The 19,979-nt window shown below is 42.6% G+C and overlaps 1 protein-coding gene across 2 annotated transcripts in view; it reads left to right on the plus strand.

The window, feature by feature from the left end:
* Window positions 1-203: 203 nt before the first annotated feature.
* LOC121001433 (beta-Ala-His dipeptidase-like) overlaps window positions 204-19,979 on the plus strand; it is a 63,923-nt gene continuing 44,147 nt past the window's right edge. For both annotated transcript variants that reach the window (XM_040432496.1, XM_040432497.1), the window contains exons 1-3: window positions 204-301; window positions 812-971; window positions 16,158-16,265. In XM_040432496.1, coding sequence (XP_040288430.1) covers window positions 921-971; window positions 16,158-16,265 — 159 coding nt within the window. In that variant the 5' untranslated portion in view covers window positions 204-301; window positions 812-920. The remainder of the gene's footprint in view (window positions 302-811; window positions 972-16,157; window positions 16,266-19,979) is intronic.

Consider the following 19,979-nt stretch of genomic DNA (forward strand, 5'->3'; position numbering starts at 1 on the left):
TGTATCGTATGCTGTAATATACTCAGAGCATCACAGTAAACTTTCCCCTTTTTTTTTTTTTACCTTACCAGGATTGTTCTGTAATCTGAACAAACCTCACTCCCCTTCCTAAAACTAACAGGGGGCTGAGATATTCAGAGTGACTGAAGGCATGTTCAGATGTGCTCAGCCAATCATGGCTGGGTCACCCTCTGGGAGGGGAAGAAGAAGCTGCCTAATATGCCAGACACTGCAGGGAATACCTCAGTGGTAACACAGAGCTCCATTCATGTTGGTGATCTGCGGGCAGGCAGTGCTGAAGGTAACATCTGCTCAACCTTTACATTAGCTTTACAATGACTGGGTTTGTGGAGCTCCTCTATGCATGGTTGCTTGGAGCTGGGGTCAATAATGTGCTGTGAATGTTAAGAACCTAGTTAGATAAGGATTACCATTTAGTACTTTAGTTGTATGAATGGCTAACATGACATAAGTTGATAACATTTAGTATGTGTATCATTAACCCCTTCCTGACACTGTGATTTTCCTTTTTATTTTCTCCTTCGGGAGCCTGAACATTTTTATTTTCCTTTTTTTCACATTCTTTTTTTTCCATTTTCAAATCAGGGCTTTTTTTTTCCACGACAAATAGTTCTTTTAAACAGCACAATTTAATATTGCATACAATGTAGTGGGGAGTTGGGAAACAATACTTCTTGGGGTGGCATTCCACCATTGTTTTATTGGTTTTGTTGGTATTTCTTGATCATTTTACTGTATATCTGTGATTTATTTTCTCCATTTCCATCTAATTTTTATTCTGTCATGCCAGGCGCTGAGTGGTTAAGTACTATACGGTATATTTAGCTGGAGACCAGGCTTTATTGGAAGCACTGGAGAAATTCGACACTGTTGCTTTCAGGAAAACTACACAATTAGAAATGCCAGGGAAAATGGTGGAACCCACACTCCTGTATTACACGGTCCATATGGTAAGGATTTACAGCTTCGCTGTAAATTATATGCACCATATATCAGCCATTATATTAAAGCCACTGACAGGCGAAGTGAATGATCTTGTAAAAATAGCACTGTCAAAGGTTAGGATATATTAGACAAGTAAGCAGCCAGTTCTTGAAGTTGATGTGTTCGAAAATAGTTAAATGGAAGGATCTGTTTGACTTTGACAAGAGCCAAATTGTCATGGCTACTGAACGGGATCAGAGCTTCTCCAAAACAGCAAATCTTGTGGAGTATTTTGGCTGTGCAGTTGTTAGTGCCTACCAAAAATGGTCCAAGGAAGGACTGGTGAACTAACAAAAAGGTCATTGTTGCCCAAGTCATTGGGCCCCATAGTAAGAATCCCTTCCACTTCTAGCTCCTCCCTTTGCTCCATGAGTGTGTTCTGTCTTCATACACGTTCACACAGTGCGAAGTCTGACATTCTGCATAAACCATTCCTGTCTTCCAAATAAGAGGATTGTTCTTTGTAGTCTTAACTTGTTTATTGGCAAAACAGGAGTATTTTATTGAATGGTAAAACTATAAGAATACAAATAACATGTATAACGTATAGAATAGCATGTACAGTAGCATTTGCATAACACTGAAGCACATGGTAAAATGGCTGCCTATACATAGGATTGCATGGCTAGCTAACAGTAATAACTCCCTGAATAACAATTACAACTAGCTGAACAGCTCTGCATAACATAATGTCCCTGAAACAAGGCAGATCTCTAACCAGAAATGCTTTTACAAGGATGGCGGAGTTTAAGAAGGAGACATGCATAGGACAGCTCTGAACTGTGTCCTGGAGACTGGAGACTTCTCTTTCCCAGGATGCGTTGCACTCCCACAATGCTTTGCACCATCCACAATGCAGCAGTCTTTGTAATAGGAAAAACAAAGTGGAATACAACTCAACACTGCTAGATGGTGCTATATGCACACTAATCACTACAGAAATACCAAGGCTCTGGCAGACATGATCTATAATAATTTTCCCTAACCCTGCTGGGCAGAACATAGTGTGCTGTCAGGCAGTGGCATACACAGGGAAGTAAGGGCCCCATAGCAAGGATCAAACCAGGCCCCCCACACAGGACAGAAGGGTTTCCGCCTAAACACTTTTCAATGACCCTTGGGCTATTTTTCCCACGGCCTCATTTACTAAAAGTTGTTCCTTTTAGAGGGTAAAGTCCTGACCAAGTTTTCAGACCAAGTAGAAGAGGGGATGATCCCAACTGGGCCCCCTCTTGCCCTGGGCCCCATAGCAGTTGCATGGTCTGCCGCTATGGTAGTTACGCCCCTGCTGTCAGGGCTGGACTGGGATTACAAAACAGAGCTAGCACACAAACCACACCAGCCCACATATGATATTGTATAAAAATAATGGTGTGCAATGCACACTGCAGAGGTGAATTTTGCTGTACTTAGTCATGACCCTATGTAAACTATCAATACAAGAAAGGAAATAAAAATGGAACAAAAAAATACCTAATCACATGGTCAGGTATATACGTTGTCCTCCCCAACAGCAACCTATATCATGATAAAGCTCAAAATACCTGCCTAGCTGTGATGATTGTAGCTGCACCTTCCTAACCTGGGAACTACACTATTCTCTGTGCAGTTCCTTAACTAGATGATGCAGGACCTGTGATGATGGCATCACAGTTTTTTTTAGCTTTCTCAGCCTCCGGACTGCACTGATGATACAGGGTTATGATCATAAGTGCAGTTGCTGTTTAATCTTGTCAGGCAGCCCCCTGACAGGGATTCTGGATGGGAGCCTGTATGAAATGTAATTAGTGGGTGAGGCCTTTTGTCCACAGTGGAGCCCCCCCTCCCTCACAGGCCCCATGGCAGCTGTGTGGTTTGCCTTCATTGGAGGTACGCCACTGCCCAAGGCTCACTAATGAGAATGTGCAGTGAAGACTAGCCTGTATGGTCCAGTCCCACATAAGACCTATTGTAGCACAAACTGCTGAAAAAGTAAATGCTTTCAATTAGAGTTGAGTGAAGTTTTAAAAAATTAGATTTGGCAACTTTGCCGAAGTTCCACAATAAATTTGATTTGTTACAAATTAATTTGTCACAAATCGCTATAAATAAGGTATACCCAGGCCACTCTGCCTTAGGATATGGCCACACAGAGCGGCTGTGCTGCGGGCAGCTTGCAGCCATACTGCAGTGAAGAACCTCCTTGCCAATTAGCCTTTCATTTAACCAATTAGCCTTTCATTTAAAGGGGTTCTGCACTTTGTTTTAACTGATGATCTATCCTCTGGATAGATCATCAGATTCTGATCGGCGGGGGTCCGACACCCGGGACCCCCGCCGATCAGCTGTTCGAGAAGGCAGCGGCGCTCCAGTAGCGCCGCGGCCTTCTCACTGTTTATTGCCGGCCCACTGACGTCACGACTAGTATCACTGTGCTGGGCGGGGCTAAGCTCCATTCAAGTGAACAGAGCTTCGCCCCGCCCACGCTAGTTGATACTAGTCATGACGTCAGTGGGCCTGCGGTAAACAGTGAGAAGGCCGTGGCGCTACTGGAGAGCCGCTGCCTTCTCAAACAGCTGATTGGCGGGGGTCCCGGGTGTCACAGCTGATCGGCGGGGGTCCCGTGTGTCAGACCCCCGCCGATCAGAAGCTGATGATCTATCCAGAGGATAGATCATCAGTTAAAACAAAGTGCAGAACCCCTTTAATAATGAAGACCACACTGTATAGTCGGTCTTTATTGTTAATGGCCGCGTGGCACCTTTAATGCACCTTTAAACAGGGACTGTACCACTTCTCCAACCCCAGTGCTCTCCTGTCCTACATCATCTAATATCCATGAGAATATGTCACTGGGAACAGCTCCTCCTCTCTCTGTATCTTGCTGACTTTTCTTGGACAGTCATTATATTCAATTCACTATTGGACCCACAGAGTAGAAACCGCATATAAAACGCAATTCACATTAATGCGTTTTTGATGCGGTTACCTTCCAAATGATTGCCTGATCTTGCAGTCTTCTTCATAAATCATTTTTATCTTCAATTATGTATGTGGGGTGTGTATTTATGATTATATTGCTTATTTAATTATATTTTAATTGTGAGGTATGACTATATAAACAAATAGCAATCCAATCCATCCCGCAAATTAGGACATGCACAGAAAAGTGGGATTGTGGGTAGGAAATTTCATTTATAAGGAGTGAGAATCCACTCACTCGGCTGGCCACTGAGGAAGGGGTGTAAGACCCTGAAACGCGTCTGGCACTGCAGAGTGAGCGTGGATTCATACAAACAACAAGGAAGCCCGATACCAAAGGACAAAGGTGTACGAGAACTTTTTTCAGCATAGAACCGGAGTGTGAGTCGCACAGCAGTGACGTCAACTTAGCGTCCATCCGGTACCCTAGACAATCAGGTCACGTGGGACGCCACGCACAGCCGAGTACACCACGTGAGATGCTGTGAGTGTACGGCCGCCTGGGAAGCCAGCGCTGCGGACAGGCAGCGAAGAGGGGTAAGACCGAAGAGGGGTAAGTCCTACTGTGAAGTCAGCATTTATAACTGCTATATACTTCGCTCATATCACCGGACATTAGGATTGGATGATACCATCACCACTACTGCTCTACCAGAATTGGCCATAGTGCCATTACGATATTACCATCACCGATTTGGCCATAGTGCCATCATTATATTATCACACTGCTCCATCAGGATTTGGCTATAGGGCCACCATTATATGAACTAGGACTCTGATTGGGACATTGTCGGCACTATTACCACACGCATAGTGAATTGGGACATTGCTGTTACTCTGTTTTCCAACGCAGAGGTCATTGTGCAGGAGTGTTGCACACAACGTCATATATAGCATTGATGTGCGATTTTATGTATGTTTTAGATTTATTTTAAGTGTGTGTTTTTAAGTATTAAATTACTATCATATCATCTATATTGTGTTTCCCTTTTGAGTGTGCCCCTTCATATCCATTTGCACTTTATGGTCAAAATACTGGCAACTAAAATTGAATGTTAATAAGTGCAAGATAATGCACCTGGGGCGTAAAAACCCAAGAGCAGAATATAAAATCAGTGATACAGTCCTAACCTCAGTATCTGAGGAAAGGGATTTAGGGGTCATTATTTCAGAAGACTTAAAGGTATGCAGACAATGTCATAGAGCAGCAGGAAATGCTAGCAGAATGCTTGGGTGTATAGGGAGAGGAATTACCAGTAGAAAGAGGGAGGTGCTCATGCCGCTCTACAGAGCACTAGTGAGACCTCATTTGGAGTATTGTGCTCAGTACTGGAGACCATATCTCCAGAAGGATATTGATACTTTGGAGAGAGTTCAGAGAAGAGCTACTAAACTAGTACATGGATTGCAGGATAAAACTTACCAGGAAAGATTAAAGGACCTTAACATGTATAGCTTGGAAGATAGACGAGACAGAGGGGATATGATAGAAACTTTTAAATACATAAAGGGAATCAGCAAGGTAAAAGAGGAGAGAATATTTAAAAGAAGAAAAACTGCTACAAGAGGACATAGTTTTAAATTAAAGGAGCAAAGGTTTAAAAGTAATATCAGGAAGTATTACTTTACTGAGAGAGTAGTGGATGCATGGAATAGCCTTCCTGCAGAAGTGGTAGCTGCAAATACAGTGAAGGAGTTTAAGCATGCATGGGATAGGCATAAGGCCATCCTTCATATAAGATAGGGCCAAGGGCTATTCATAGTATTCAGTATATTGGGCAGACTAGATGGGCCAAATGGTTCTTATCTGCCGACACATTCTATGTTTCTATGTTATGTTTCTAAGGCCTCTTTCACGCGGCGTGTCCGGATTAGGTCCGGATGCGTCCCGGTGCATTGCGGCAAATCCGCGCGAGTAGGAACGCAATTGCAGTCAGTTTTGACTGCGATTGCGTTCCGATGTTCAGTTTTTATCGCGCGGGTGCAATGTGTTTTGCACGAGCGTGATAAAAAACCCGACTGTGGTACCCAGACCCGAACTTCTTTACAGAAGTTCAGGTTTGGGTTAGTTGTAGTGTAGATTGTATTATTTCCCCTTATAACATGGTTATAAGGGAAAATAATAGCATTCTGAATACAGAATGCATTGTACAATAGGGCTGGAGGGGTTAAAAAAAAAAAAAAAAAAAACTTTACTCACCTTAATCCACTTGTTCATGCAGCCCGGCTTCTCTTCTGTCTTCATCTGTGAGCAATAGGACCTTTGATGACGTCACTGCGTTCATCACATGGTCCATCACATGTTCCATCACCATGGTGATGGATCATGTGATGAGCGTAGTGACGTCATCAAAGGTCCTATTGCTCACAGCACAGATGAAGACAGAAGAGATGCGCGAACAAGTGGATTAAGGTGAGTTAAATTATTATTTATTTATTTTTTAACCGCTCCAGCCCTATTGTACTATGCATTCTGTATTCAGAATGCTATTATTTTCCCTTATAACCATGTTATAAGGGGAAATAATAATGATCGGGTCCCCATTCAACTCACGCATCGCATCCGCGCGGAATACTCGCCCGTGTGAAAGGGGCCTAAGGCAGCTTTGAGGCTTACCAGTTCTCAGTCAGATGAGAGATGGGCTTGAATGTCTCATTGCACACAAGGCTGCGATTGTAAGGTATGCTGACTACGTCACATGGATAGAATGTTGGCTTTTGGCATACAGCCTTTGTGTGATTATATGTTGTCTATTGTTTGTTATTAGTAATGATATATCTATAAAAAGAAATTAGCAATAGTAGGTAAAATAATACTTATAATACGTTTACTAATGATAGGAAAAATAAAAACTATAAAAAAAGGTATAGAAGATTTATAGCATAATAAGGATTCGCGATTTTGAGAATTCTCAAAGTACTGATATTCACGATTAAAATTTGTGATGAAAATTCACGATTAAAATATTCTCGCTCGAGCACACGATGTGCCGAGCATCACGGTGCTCGAGTCAAAATGGTGTTCGGCCGAGCATGCTCGCCCAACACTACTTGCCATGTCTCTCCCTATGCTCAGCTCACAGGACAATGGTGGAGACTGCGCGGGATGAGGGTTTTATAGGGCTGTCACATCACAGGGGATGGCTATCTGCAGATTGGTCGGCTGCACGGCATCATAGGTGACCTTGCGTTCTCGGTTTTTCTCCTCTACACGTAGTTTTGCTTTGTAACATACAGTCAGGTCCATAAATATTGGGACATCGAAATGATTCTAACATTTTTGGCTCTATACACCACCACAATGAATTTGAAATTAGACGAATAAGGTGTGCTTTATCTGCAGACTGTCAGCTTTAATTTGAGGGTATTTACATCCAAATCAGGTGAACGGTGTAGGAATTACAACAGTGTGAATATGTGCCTCCCACTTGTTAAGGGACCAAAAGTAATGGGACAGAATAATAATCATAAATCAAACTTTCACTTTTTAATACTTAGTTGCAAATCCTTTGCAGTCAAATACAGCCTGAAGTCTGGAACACATAGACATCACCAGATGCTGGGTTTCATCCCTTGTGATGTTCTGCCAGGCCTCTACTGCAACTGTCTTCAGTTCCTGCTTGTTCTTGGGGCATTTTCCCTTCAGTTTTGTCTTCAGCAAGTGAAATGCATGCTCAATCGGATTCAGGTCAGATGATTGACTTGGTCATTGCATAACATTCCACTTCTTTCCCTTAAACTCTTTGGTTGCTTTTGCAGTATGCTTTGGGTCATTGTCCATCTGCACTGTGAAGAGCCGTCCAATGAGTTCTGAAGCATTTGGCTGAATATGAGCAGATAATATTGCCCGAAATACTTAAGAATTCATCCTGCTGCTTTTGTCAGCAGTCACATCATCAATAAATACAAGAGAACCAGTTCCATTGGCAGCCATACATGCCCACGCCAGGACACTACCACCACCATGCTTCACTGATGAGGTGGTATGCTTAGGATCATGAGCAGTTCCTTTCCTTCTCCATACTCTTCTCTTCCCATCACTCTGGTACAAGTCTCATCTGTCCATAGGATGTTGTTCCAGAAATGTGAAGGCTTTTTTAGATGTTGTTTGGCAAACTGTAATCTAGCCTTCCTGTTTTTGAGGCTCACCAATGGTATTCTCTTAAATGTTGACTTTGACACACATACACCTACCTCCTGGAGAGTGTTCTTCCTCTGGCCAACTGTTGCGAAGGGTGTTTCCTTCACCAGGGAAATAATTCCTCGGTCATCCACCACAGTTGTTTTCCGTTATCTTCCGGGTCTTTTGGTTTTGCTGAGCTCACCGGTGCGTTCCTTCTTTTTAAGAATGTTCCAAACAGTTGTTTTGGCCACGCCTAATGTTTTTGCTATCTCTCTGATGGGTTTGTTTTGTTTTTTCAGCCTAATGATGGCTTGCTTCACTGATAGTGACAGCTCTTTGGATCTCATCTTGAGAGTTGACAGCAACAGATTCCAAATGCAAATAGCACACTTGAAATGAACTCTGGACCTTTTATCTGCTCATTGTAATTGGGATAATGAGGGAATAACACACACCTGGCCATGGAACAGCTGAGAAGCCAATTGTCCCATTACTTTTGGTCAGTGGGAGGCACATATGCAAACTGTTGTAATTCCTACACCGTTCACCTGATATGGATGTAAATACCCTCAAATTAAGGCTACTTTCACACTGGCGTTTCTGAGTCTGCTTGTGAGATCCGTTTCAGGGCTTTCACAAGCGGCCCAAAACGGATCAGTTTAGCCCCAATGCATTCTGAATGGATAAGGATCCATTCAAAATGCATCAGTTTGCCTCCGTTCAGCCTCCATTCCGCTCTGGAGGCGGATACCAAAACGTTGCTTGCAGTGTTTTGATGTCCGCCTGACGATGCGGAGCCAAACGGATCCGTCCTGACTTACAATGTAAGTCAATGGGGACGGATCCGTTTTCACTGACACAATATGGTGCAATTGAATTGAAAACGGATCCGCCTCCCATTGACTTTCAGTGTAAGTCAAAACGGATCCGTTTGCATTAACAAAAACTGGTAATGCAAACGGATCCGTTCTGAAAGGCTACAAGCGTTTGCATTATAGGTGCGGATACGTCTGCGCAGATACCAGACGGATCCGCACCTAACGCAGGTGTAACAGTAGCCATTCTGGTGGTGTATAGAGCCAAAAATGTTAGAATTGTGTCGCTGTCCCAATATTTATGGACCTGACTGTATGCAGCCACAAAGCATGAGGAAATTCAGATTCGTTGCAAATCGAAGTTTTCCTAAACTTCGAACCGAATTCTGCAAGTGTATAGGAGCGATCCGTACCATTGAAATGAATAGGACTCCTTGGGTGTAATTACACCTGCTCACCGCTGCAGATGCAACGGCGAGCAGGCAAACAATGAAGAGGAGGCAGCGCTGGCACGGCGCGCGCCTTCTCTTCAAACAGCTGATCGGCGGGGGTGTCGGGTGTTGATGACCTATCCTGAGTATAGGTCATCAATAAATATAACTTGGCCAACCCCTTTAACCAAATTTAGGAAATGGTGAGGTTGGACACATCTGTACAATATTCTTTACAGGAGTTGCAACTCTAATACATCGTACAACATTCTAAAAGTATATATCTGTCTGCACTTCACTTCAGGAAGCTCGCTGCATATGGATTTATAGAGCTCCCATTTAATAATACTAAATGAATTTCCAGTAAACTTCCCCAAGACTGGATTTTGACATATAACTCAGTTGAGGGAACTTATTAAAACTGGAATTTTATACACCTGTCTTAATAAGAAGTACAGTGGAGTAAGGGGGAGTTCACATCAGCGTTATGAATTCCGTTATTGCTTGTAACCATGTTATAATGGAGAATGATGGAATTTGTAAGACAAAATTCAAAACAGAAACCTTTAGAGGCATTCAGTTTTGATCCATCATAATAGACCTCTATTATGATGGATCAAAACGAAATGCCTCTAAAGGTTTCTGTTTTGAATAAATTACGTTATTTTCCGTTATAATGGAAATCAAAAACAGAATTCATAATGCTGTTGTGAACCCGCCCTAAGAGGCACAGGTGTCTTAATAAATTTATTTGCATCTTCTAGCTGTCCATGCACAAGAAAACCAAAAAGAAACCACTGATGCCAGCTCTGAGCCATTTGAGCTATAATTTATTCCAGTTACTGGCTTCATTTTAGTAAATTTGCTAAGTCACGGAAGGCCATGCCCACTCCCACTCATCCCTGACAATACCACACCCTTTTTTTGGTAAAGTGTTGTAGGTGGCAGAAAACAGTCAAAAAGTGGCAATTGAGGCTTGCACCCAAAGTTGCAACTTATTATAGTCCCGTTTTCTGGCATAATGCCAGTGATAAATTTCCTCAACTGTTTTCTGTTTAAAGAGTGTTTCCTGGTTATCCAGGAAATGATAATGATAAACTGTCTTCAGGATAGGTTATCATTATCACATCGGTGGGGGTCCGAGCCCCGGCTACCCCGGCGATTAGCTGTTTTAGGTAACCGCCACACTTGCTGGAGCTCTGGTGAGCGATGCAGACTCCCAGCAGTTTACCAGGAACAGCGCCGTACATTGTATAGCAGCTGTCCTTGGGGCTGACCTGTAACTACACCATGTGACCGATGTATGGTGATGTCACATGACCTAGGAAGAGGCCGCTCACGGAGTGCCTTCTTCTAACAAGTGATCGGCAGGGGTCCGGGTTGTCGGACCCCCACCGATCTGATATTGATGACCTATCCAGAGGATAGTAGACAAAAGTGTTTGTAGAGCAGCACCCACAGACATAAATGGCCACACTGGTAATGCAACAGCCGATCTAGGACCGCAGATCCTCAGCAGTCCACCGTACAGTAAATGAAGAGAGGTAGCGGCAGCATCTCCAGTGAATCCTTCATTGGACAGACTTTACAGAAAGTGTGCCATAAAATCAAGCAGCAACGTTTCGGCTGTATCCCAGCCTTTGTCAAGCTTGTGACATGTCCGTCCAATAAAGGATTCACTGCAGATGCTGCAGCTACCTCTCTTCATTTACTATCCAGAGGATAAATCATCAATATAAATTCCAGTATAACCCCTCTAAGAGTGCCCGGGATTAGCTCAATTTTACTGCTCAGTACATGGTCAGATGTGATTCTATTGTGTAGAAGGATGGAAAAAAGATTGCACATTCTGGAAAATCTGTTTGCAAAGAACATGAGCATGGTGTGAACTACTTATGCAGTATTAGAATGGGCACAGAAGCCAGCTGATGAGATATCTACCCGTCCATTTCCTCTATATAGTGCCCCTCTCTGCCCTTCTGGGCAGCAGCCTTTTCAGTCTTTTGCATATCCTCTCCTTCTTGTCCTTCCTCTATATGACCCACCAGGTATATCACAAGTGAGAGATACTAATAATTATGAGATTCTAATTGCTGTTATTCACCAAGAGTGCAGCAATGCATTCAATTTTAGCTTAAAACATATAACTGGAATAACCGGTTAGACAAGTCCATAGAGTACAACGTGCTATTAAATGTAACATACAGCTGAGCTGTTTTCATACGATGAATTGCTTATATAAGGCACTACATATTGTGGTTCAGTTTATACTACAGGTTACAGGTAGGACTCAACATGCCCCACTGACACACAATAGAGTCCGATAGGGTTCTGTTGTAAGGGCCATCATTTTGTAATGTATTCAGTGCTACTACTCCCGTCAAATATGAAGGAATTTGTGATGGAGCGTCCCACCCAAAGGAGGGCAGATCCAAAGTAATATTTCTTCTGCTCTGTAGAAATAATGTTTAGAAATTCAGTCCAAGTAAATAAACATTAATATGCAGCACCTAGGGCCCTCTATAACGCGACCCAGGTGTAAGAATGCCAAGTGGTATATTGCGGCCTAAAATGTCTCTTTATGTGTGTCACGGTGCTCTTACCTGGATATGGCGGGACCCCAGGCTTTGGCTCAGAAGCAATAAATAGGGGGAATAATTGAGGGCTAAAAGAATAACTTGAGTCCAGACCTTGAGATGAAGTTCAATGGCAGCTCTAATTTGCATAAACATTCTCCAAAACGGTTTATAGGCTTTGTCTTGGTTCCAGCAGGCTTTAGCATGAAACTGGCAGGCAAACCCCACGCTGCTATATCTGTTTCTCTCTGAATCTGCTGTACTGACAGGCTGGCTATATAACTCAGCTTCTTCTGTATGCGGCACTTCTTCTCTGTAGTCTGACTCTAGGTTATGCCAGGGAACTTTCCTCCTGGCTCCTGAGGCTTTAAGCTTTGGCCTCCATGGACAGCAGAGCTTAGGGTGCTCTGACTGGCGTGGGCACGTCCAGTAGAGACGTGCCCCTGCACACCCTTCCCCTAGCTGGGGGTAAACTAGAGTGACTAGAACTTCTGCCCCACCCTTCCTGCAGGAAGTAGGTCTCGCCCACCTTTCTCCAGAGGGGGGGTTAGAATGGAATGGAAGGTTCCATTCTATCTAAATATAGCTCTTCCGTGTTTTCTGCCACCTGCTTGTGAACCAGGCGCATTACATGAACAGTTACATAACATTAGAAATGCACGTGGAGGACTTGGAATAAATGCATAAGATGACATGAGGTTAGACCAATAAAGACAGTAGCAGGGTGCAGAAGTGGTAACACCACTCTGGGGTGTTACAGAGGCTACATGCTCAGAATTTCCAATCAGCTTTTAGATAAAAGGTTTGCATCTGCTGTATTTTCATGGAGACCAGGAAAGAGAATCTCTTAAAGGGGTTGTCTGGTGTTGTAGCAATGCTTTGTAAGCCACATACAGAGGCATATATTAGTCTTCTGCTCTAACACTTTTCTACAATATCAATGTGAAGTATGTCACAAGTAAAATTGTGAGGATTTCAAATACAATTGGGATAATTTATCACGAGGGGAAAATTTTAAGTCAGTTCTGCTTGAGCCTGCGTTGGAGTACTTTATGCCACATTTATCAAATGTCTCATGTTACTTGATAAATTTGTCTTAGGGCTCATTCAGACGGCAGTATGTGTTTTGCGGTCTGCAAATTGCAGATTCGCAAAACATGGATACTGGCCAGTGTGCGTTCCGCAATTTGCAGACCGCACATGGCCGTCACTCTCATAGAAAATCCTATTCTTGTCAGCAATTGTGGACAAGAATAGGACATGCTCCATATTTTTTGCGGGGCCGCGGAACGGAACACTGTGTGCTGCCCACATCTTTTGCGGCACCATTTTTGCGGAAGGGGTGCGGAACAAAACATATGGCCGTCTGAATGAGCCCTTAGGGCTCATGCACATGACCGTATGGCTTTTTCAGTGTTTTGCGGGCCGTTTTTTTGTTTCCTTTGTGTTTCCGTTTCCTTTCCGTTTTTCCGTATGCCATATACAGTATACAGTAATTACATAGACAAAATTTGGCTGGGCATAACATTTTCAATAGATGGTTCCGCAAAAATGGAACCAGATACGGAAGACATACGGATGCATTTCCGTATGTGTTCCTTTTTTTTGCGGACCCATTGACTTGAATGGAGCCAAGCACCGTGATTTGCGGACAAGAATAGGACATGTTCTATCTTTTCACGGTACGGAAATACGGAAATACTGAAACGGAATGCACACGGAGACACTTCAGTTTTTTTTTGCTGAACCATTGAAATGAATGGTTCAGTATATGTACTGCATACTGAACTCAAAAAACAGCCAGTATACTGAACGCAAAATACTGTCGTGTGCATGACCCCTTATACTTATAGAGAAGCTACTCCAGTTTTCCTACTCCATCCTCCTCCTGGAGTGAGATTGTGAATCTAGAGTGAAACTCATTAACATAGCTAACCACAGCCAAATTACAAAACTGGAGTAAGTGGTGTAAAAATTAAAAAAGTCACAAAATTTTGAGCAAGCGAGTACAAAAAAGTCGCAAAAGCCCTATTTTTGCAACTTTTTGACGCCAGAATTTTGGAGTAAAGGTGTGTTAAAATAGGTCTAATGAATATTAGAAAGTTGCTAAATTTCTCATCATCTTTCGATATTGTTCTGTTTATTAAAGGGAGTCTATCACCTACCTGACCGGTTTCAAACAGGTGACATTGTTCAGGGGGGCACAAAGACATGACACAGATGTTACCTGTGTTTAGTTCTTCTGATGCTTCAAATCGCCCAAAAAGTCGTTTTTATCATATGCTAATGAGCCGTTGCAAGTGCCCGGGGGCGGAGAGTTTTCTGAAAGTGCCCAAGTTCCCCCGCCTCACTCGCGCCTAACTCCTCCCCTCAGTAAGCTCAGGCCAGCCCTGTGGCTCTGTGACATCATATTTCCCTATAGGCTGTTCGTGCATCACTGCCAGGCCCGGGCATGCGCACTGTTCTGCCCACTGTGGTCAGAGGCACAGAGATATGCAGTGCACATGCGCCAATTTCACGCCAGTAACTGGTGCATGCGCACTCTATATCCCTGTCCCTCTGCCCACAGTGTGCAGAACACTGCGCATGCCCGGGCCCGGCAGTAATGCGCGAACAGCCTATAGGGAAATATGATGTCACAGAGGACAAGGATAGGACTGTTCTATTAGGGGCCAGCTGTTCTGTTCCGCAAAATACAGAATGCACACGGATGTCATCCATATTTTTTGCGGATCCGTTTTTTGCAGACCGCTAAATACATACAGTCGTGTGCATGAGGCCTAATACTGGTGTCTTGCTATGCCCCAAAAGGGTCTTTGGGCTCCCTCAGGCTCTTGGGCCCGGTAGCGACTGCTACCTCTGCACCCCCTATAGCTACGCTCTTGGATATATAACAACTGCTTGTAGATATCACACTGCATTTTAGGTGGGCGTAGATATGCCTAGTACACAATAACAGTCATATCTATTCACACCAATACAGTTAAACAGGATTTTGGTCCATTTACTGCATATTTCTCAAACTGATAGATCCCTGAATCAGGCGTTATCTTGTGCAAACAGTTTTACTTACCATATAGTTGTATAGATTTGAAGACCACTCTGCCACATAAAAAGACACCAATATAACAATATAAAGTTAGGGGCTCTGGGACTGAATCTGCATTAGAGAACAGAGATTTCAAATTAGGGCTTGTAGCAGGGGATGTACTGCATTTTGTGGTGACAGGTCCTCTTTAAAGGGGTTCTCCAGGAATTAACAAAATGAAAATACTTAAATATTACTTTAGTATAAATATATTCCCAAATACATTTCATTAGCTATAGTGGTTCATTTTGTCTAGGGAGCAATCATTAGGAGAAATAAAATGGCCGCTGTCCTATTAGCACACATGAAACCTGTCCTAATCACACAGGACAAGTTAATTCACAACACTGAGGTACATCTTCCTCATCCTCCTCTCTGCTCTACTTGTCAGGGATTATGATCCTGAATACAGATGATAAGATCTTCTTCTGAATCTGTAGGAAAAGAGTTCATGAGGAGACATGAAGTACAGAGAGGTAATGAAGACTGCATACAAGTGCTGCTGCTCATTATCTACACCCCACTATCCTCTCTGTACTTCATGTCTTCTAATGAACTCCATTCCTACAGAGATTCAGCCCAAAATCATATTAAACTGTATTCAGGATCATAATCCCAGACAAGTAAGAGAGGAAGATGGCGCAGCTCTTTAACTTGTCCGCCTGTGTAATTAGGACAGGTTTTGTGTGGACTAGTAGGATGACGGCCTTTTTTTATTTCCTAATGATTTTCCCCGGATAAAATCAGCCATTATACCTCATAAAAGGTATTTGGTAATATATTTATAATGAAGTAATATTTAAGTATTTTCATTTTCTTAATTCTCGGAGAACCCCTTTAAGGAAAGAATTGTACCACCGTACTGGTCTTGCAAAACATGAAACTGCAAAGTCAGAGTTAACCAGATTTGGAGAGGGTGTATTCATATGATAATAAGGAGCGTAATACTAGTTGAGCTCATGTTCTGTACAGTATGTCTGAGGCAAGCCTCGAGGGAACCATGACATTATGCAATCATCTGGCTGCCGGAACAAAGAGCTGATAAACACTGCAGAGAAAGCAAAATGCTAATCATCTGACCTGGCGTCTTGTATCCATGTAGCATTACCACGTGCAAAGCTCCACAGAACTCCTGATATTTTTATATATTAATTGCAGATCCTCATCCTTCAACTAATCATGCTGCCAGTTAATGCTGATGCCTCTGAGAAATTAGTAGAAGATCTTTTCCATTATATTGATGAACACCAAGATGATTTCATTCAGGTAAAGTGAATGTTGCATGTTACTTTCCAGTAATACTTACCAGTGCAGCTTGTGTAACCAGCATATGTTATTAAATAGGAAAGTTGGAGATTACAATAGGACATTTGAGCTACTGTACCACACACAACCTGTTTAGCTTTGTTTTTGGTAGAAAGCAGCTGGGTTCTTCTAATGCTGTACAATTCTTTTAAGGCCCTGTTCACACAGAGTCAAAATACCGCCCAGCTTCTCCTGCTTCTCATTGTATTCACTGTCAGGTTGTGCACCTGAGGGTATCTCCAATTGTTATATTATTTTGTATTATAATGTTATATATTATGTTTTGGCCTTATGCAACAGCCAGAAGACGTATGGTTGGCAGGAATAGTGATAACCACGCTGTTCATCCCCTCCTGGTAGGAGTGGGCTTGTCATGCTTCCTGCCAGGATGGGTAGTTCCAGTGTAGCTGCAGATAGGAGAGGAAGCACACTCCAGAGCTTTTGCTCCTAGGAACGATATTTGATTATTCAGAGAGACCAACAAAATTCAACCTCAAGACCAGACAGCAGAAAGAACAGAAAAATACTTACAGACACTGCTGAAAGGTGAGGGACTACTGCTCAGACACCCATCACCTACACCACCACTAGGCCAGAAAGAGTTCAAGTATGAACCTTTCACTGGACACTTATATCCACAAGTGCCTGCAATTGCTAATCTATTACCAGCCAACCTGCCATCATACCACTTCAACTGGTGCCAGAACTGCACTTGAATTTGCTGCTACTGGATGTACCCAAAGTTATATTTTGTATTAAGTAAAAAGAGACTGTTATATGTTTGTTTCTTGCCTCATTCTTCAAACTACATTTCCACTGCACCGATCCCCAGGGAGCATGGGCCTGAGGGAGTGCACTGTGGCACAACATCTCATCAGGGCCACTACCACTCACTTCCCTTGCACTAGCTCCTCAGGGACTCGCTGCAGCTGTGCTGCCATTCATTCGGTTCATTGCCACAACTGTATATATATGCAGTGGATCTTTGGCATTGCAAAATCCGCTGTGTGAACAGGGCCTAAATATTCCATCAGGATAGGCCATCAGTGTCTGATCAATGGGGAAAGGGGGCTGACACTCTTTATTCCTGATGATCAGCTGTTCTGCAGTAGCTTTGCCCATTGTGTGTAGTGGATGGAGCTGGTTATTGCAATACTGCTTCCATTCACATCAATGGGAGCTTGTGCCAACCAGAGGCATGGGAACTGCTGCAGAACAGCTGATTGGTGGGAAGTCAGAACTCCCCGAATAGATATTGATGATGAAGGGTAGGCCATCAATATAAGTGGACCAGAAAACAACTTTAATTAATTAATTAATTGGGATATAAAGTCATATTTATATGTGGCATATTTTCTACTGATTTTTGGGGCAGGTTCACACTGATTTATTCTAATTTTAATCAAGCTTTGATATTTGAGTTTATTGTTAGTGTGTACAAACTAGCTTTCCACTGGAAGGAAATGACACCCATCTGTAGATACTGTACCTGTTTCAGGGTTCTTGCCCCTCGGCACTACAGAGTAGGGTACTGGTTGGCTTGATTAGATGCCTTTGATATAGATCTGGCGGTTTACTATTTGTTGTTGAAGATCCAGCAGTATAAGGCTGGGTTCAAATCATGTTTTTGCCCTACATTTAACATATGCGTTGGGGAAAGAAAGGATGCAAATGCTTAGACACTATTATTTTCATCTTGCAGAGTGCAGCTTAACGCAAGTTTACGATGGAACTCTATGGTGACAGATACGCCTGTATGGAATCTGTCAGAGACATCCGTTTAATGTATACATTTCTTGTATATGTGAAACATAAGACGATGCGATGTGAATCCAGCCTAAGAAACTGTTTCTTATTGGCCAAACCAGACTCCTCCAAAAGGAGAAGACACCCATCCTGTTTTAGGGTTTGTCAATGGAGAGAAGGGTACTTCTTGTCTAGATGGGATGCTACTGGATCTCTTCAACAAGACCATTGTCCCTTGACTGCATTGATAGGCTACATTCACACGAACGCAATTTGTTTCCGTGTCCGTTCCGCTTTTTTTTTGCGTATTGAATGAGAACCCATTAATTTCAATGGGTCCACAAAAAATGCGGACAGCACATCATGTGCTATCCGAATCTGTATGTCATTCCGTAACCCCGCAAAAATAAAAGAAGATGTCCTATTCTAGTCCGTTTTGCGGACAAGGATTGGCATTGTTACAATAGATCCGCAAAAGAAAACGGATGCCATACGGAACGTCATCTGTTTTTTTTTGCGGATCCGCCATTTGCTGACGCAAAACACATACGGTCATTTGAATGTAGCCTTATTGTGTGATCTACAAAGCTCAAACCAACTGTTTAGGTTGAGTTCACACATCAGTTATTTGGTTAGTTATTTCAATCAGTTATTGTGAGCCAAAACCAGTAGTGAAGCCTACTCAGAGATCAGGTGTAATGGACTCAATAACAGATGGAAATAACTGATCAAATAACTGAAGTTTGAACTCGGCCTCATATGGTCTTTCTTGAGGGAAGAGAAGTTGTATGGAGAGTACATGGAATACAGGTGGTTAAAAATGATATGGCTTATTTACTTACAGTAGTCACATGACTGTATCTATATCACTCACGTAATGAAGAGTAACCACTTCTATATGAATGGTCAGCCATGCTTCAGAGATCTTTTGGATCACTAGAGTTTCAAACCATTCAATCCTATTTTATGACATATTTAGTTTATATGCCATATACATGTTTTGTGGGATCACTCCTGGAGATTTTGGTCAAACTGCCTGTGCTTTGGGAGTATTTTGCTTAGCTTATTTACACGAGCATGGAACATGAAATATTTAAGTGTCTAATATTACTATATCTTGTTCCACCACAGAAAACAATCCAGAAGGCATTTGTACGGGGGCACACAGAAACACTATGAACCACTATATGATGGATGGTGGGGTGACAAATATGAGAGACACTTTTCTCTAGAAAGCAAAGCGATGCAATGGTCAATTAACACTGCATTTACAGTGTACATCAAACATACATCTGGAGGATTTACATTGAATCATGTTTTCCTGTCAGACTGTAATTAAACAATTGGGTGCCCATTGATGCTTAATATACAGTACAGACCAAAAGTTTGGACACACCTTCTCATTCAAAGAGTTTTCTTTATTTTCATGACTATGAAGGCATCAAAACTATGAATTAACACATGTGGAATTATATACATAACAAGCAAGTGTGAAACAACTGAAAATATGTCATATTCTAGGTTCTTCAAAGTAGCCACCTTTTGCTTTGATTACTGCTTTGCACACTCTTGGCATTCTCTTGATGAGCTTCAAGAGGTAGTCCCCTGAAATGGTCTTCCAACAGTCTTGAAGGAGTTCCCAGAGATGCTTAGCACTTGTTGGCCCTTTTGCCTTTACTCTGCGGTCCAGGTCACCCCAAACCATCTCGATTGGGTTCAGATCCAGTGACTGTGGAGGCCAGGTCATCTGGCACAGCACCCCATCACTCTCCTTCATGGTCAAATAGCCCTTACTTTCAAAGTTTTCCCAATTTTTCGGCTGACTGACTGACCTTCATTTCTTAAAGTAATGATGGCCACTCGTTTTTCTTTACTTAGCTGCTTTTTTCTTGCCATAATACAAATTCTAACAGTCTATTTAGTAGGACT

The sequence above is a fragment of the Bufo bufo genome, chromosome 5 (genome assembly GCF_905171765.1).
Source record: "Bufo bufo chromosome 5, aBufBuf1.1, whole genome shotgun sequence".
Classification (NCBI taxonomy): Eukaryota; Metazoa; Chordata; class Amphibia; order Anura; family Bufonidae; genus Bufo; species Bufo bufo.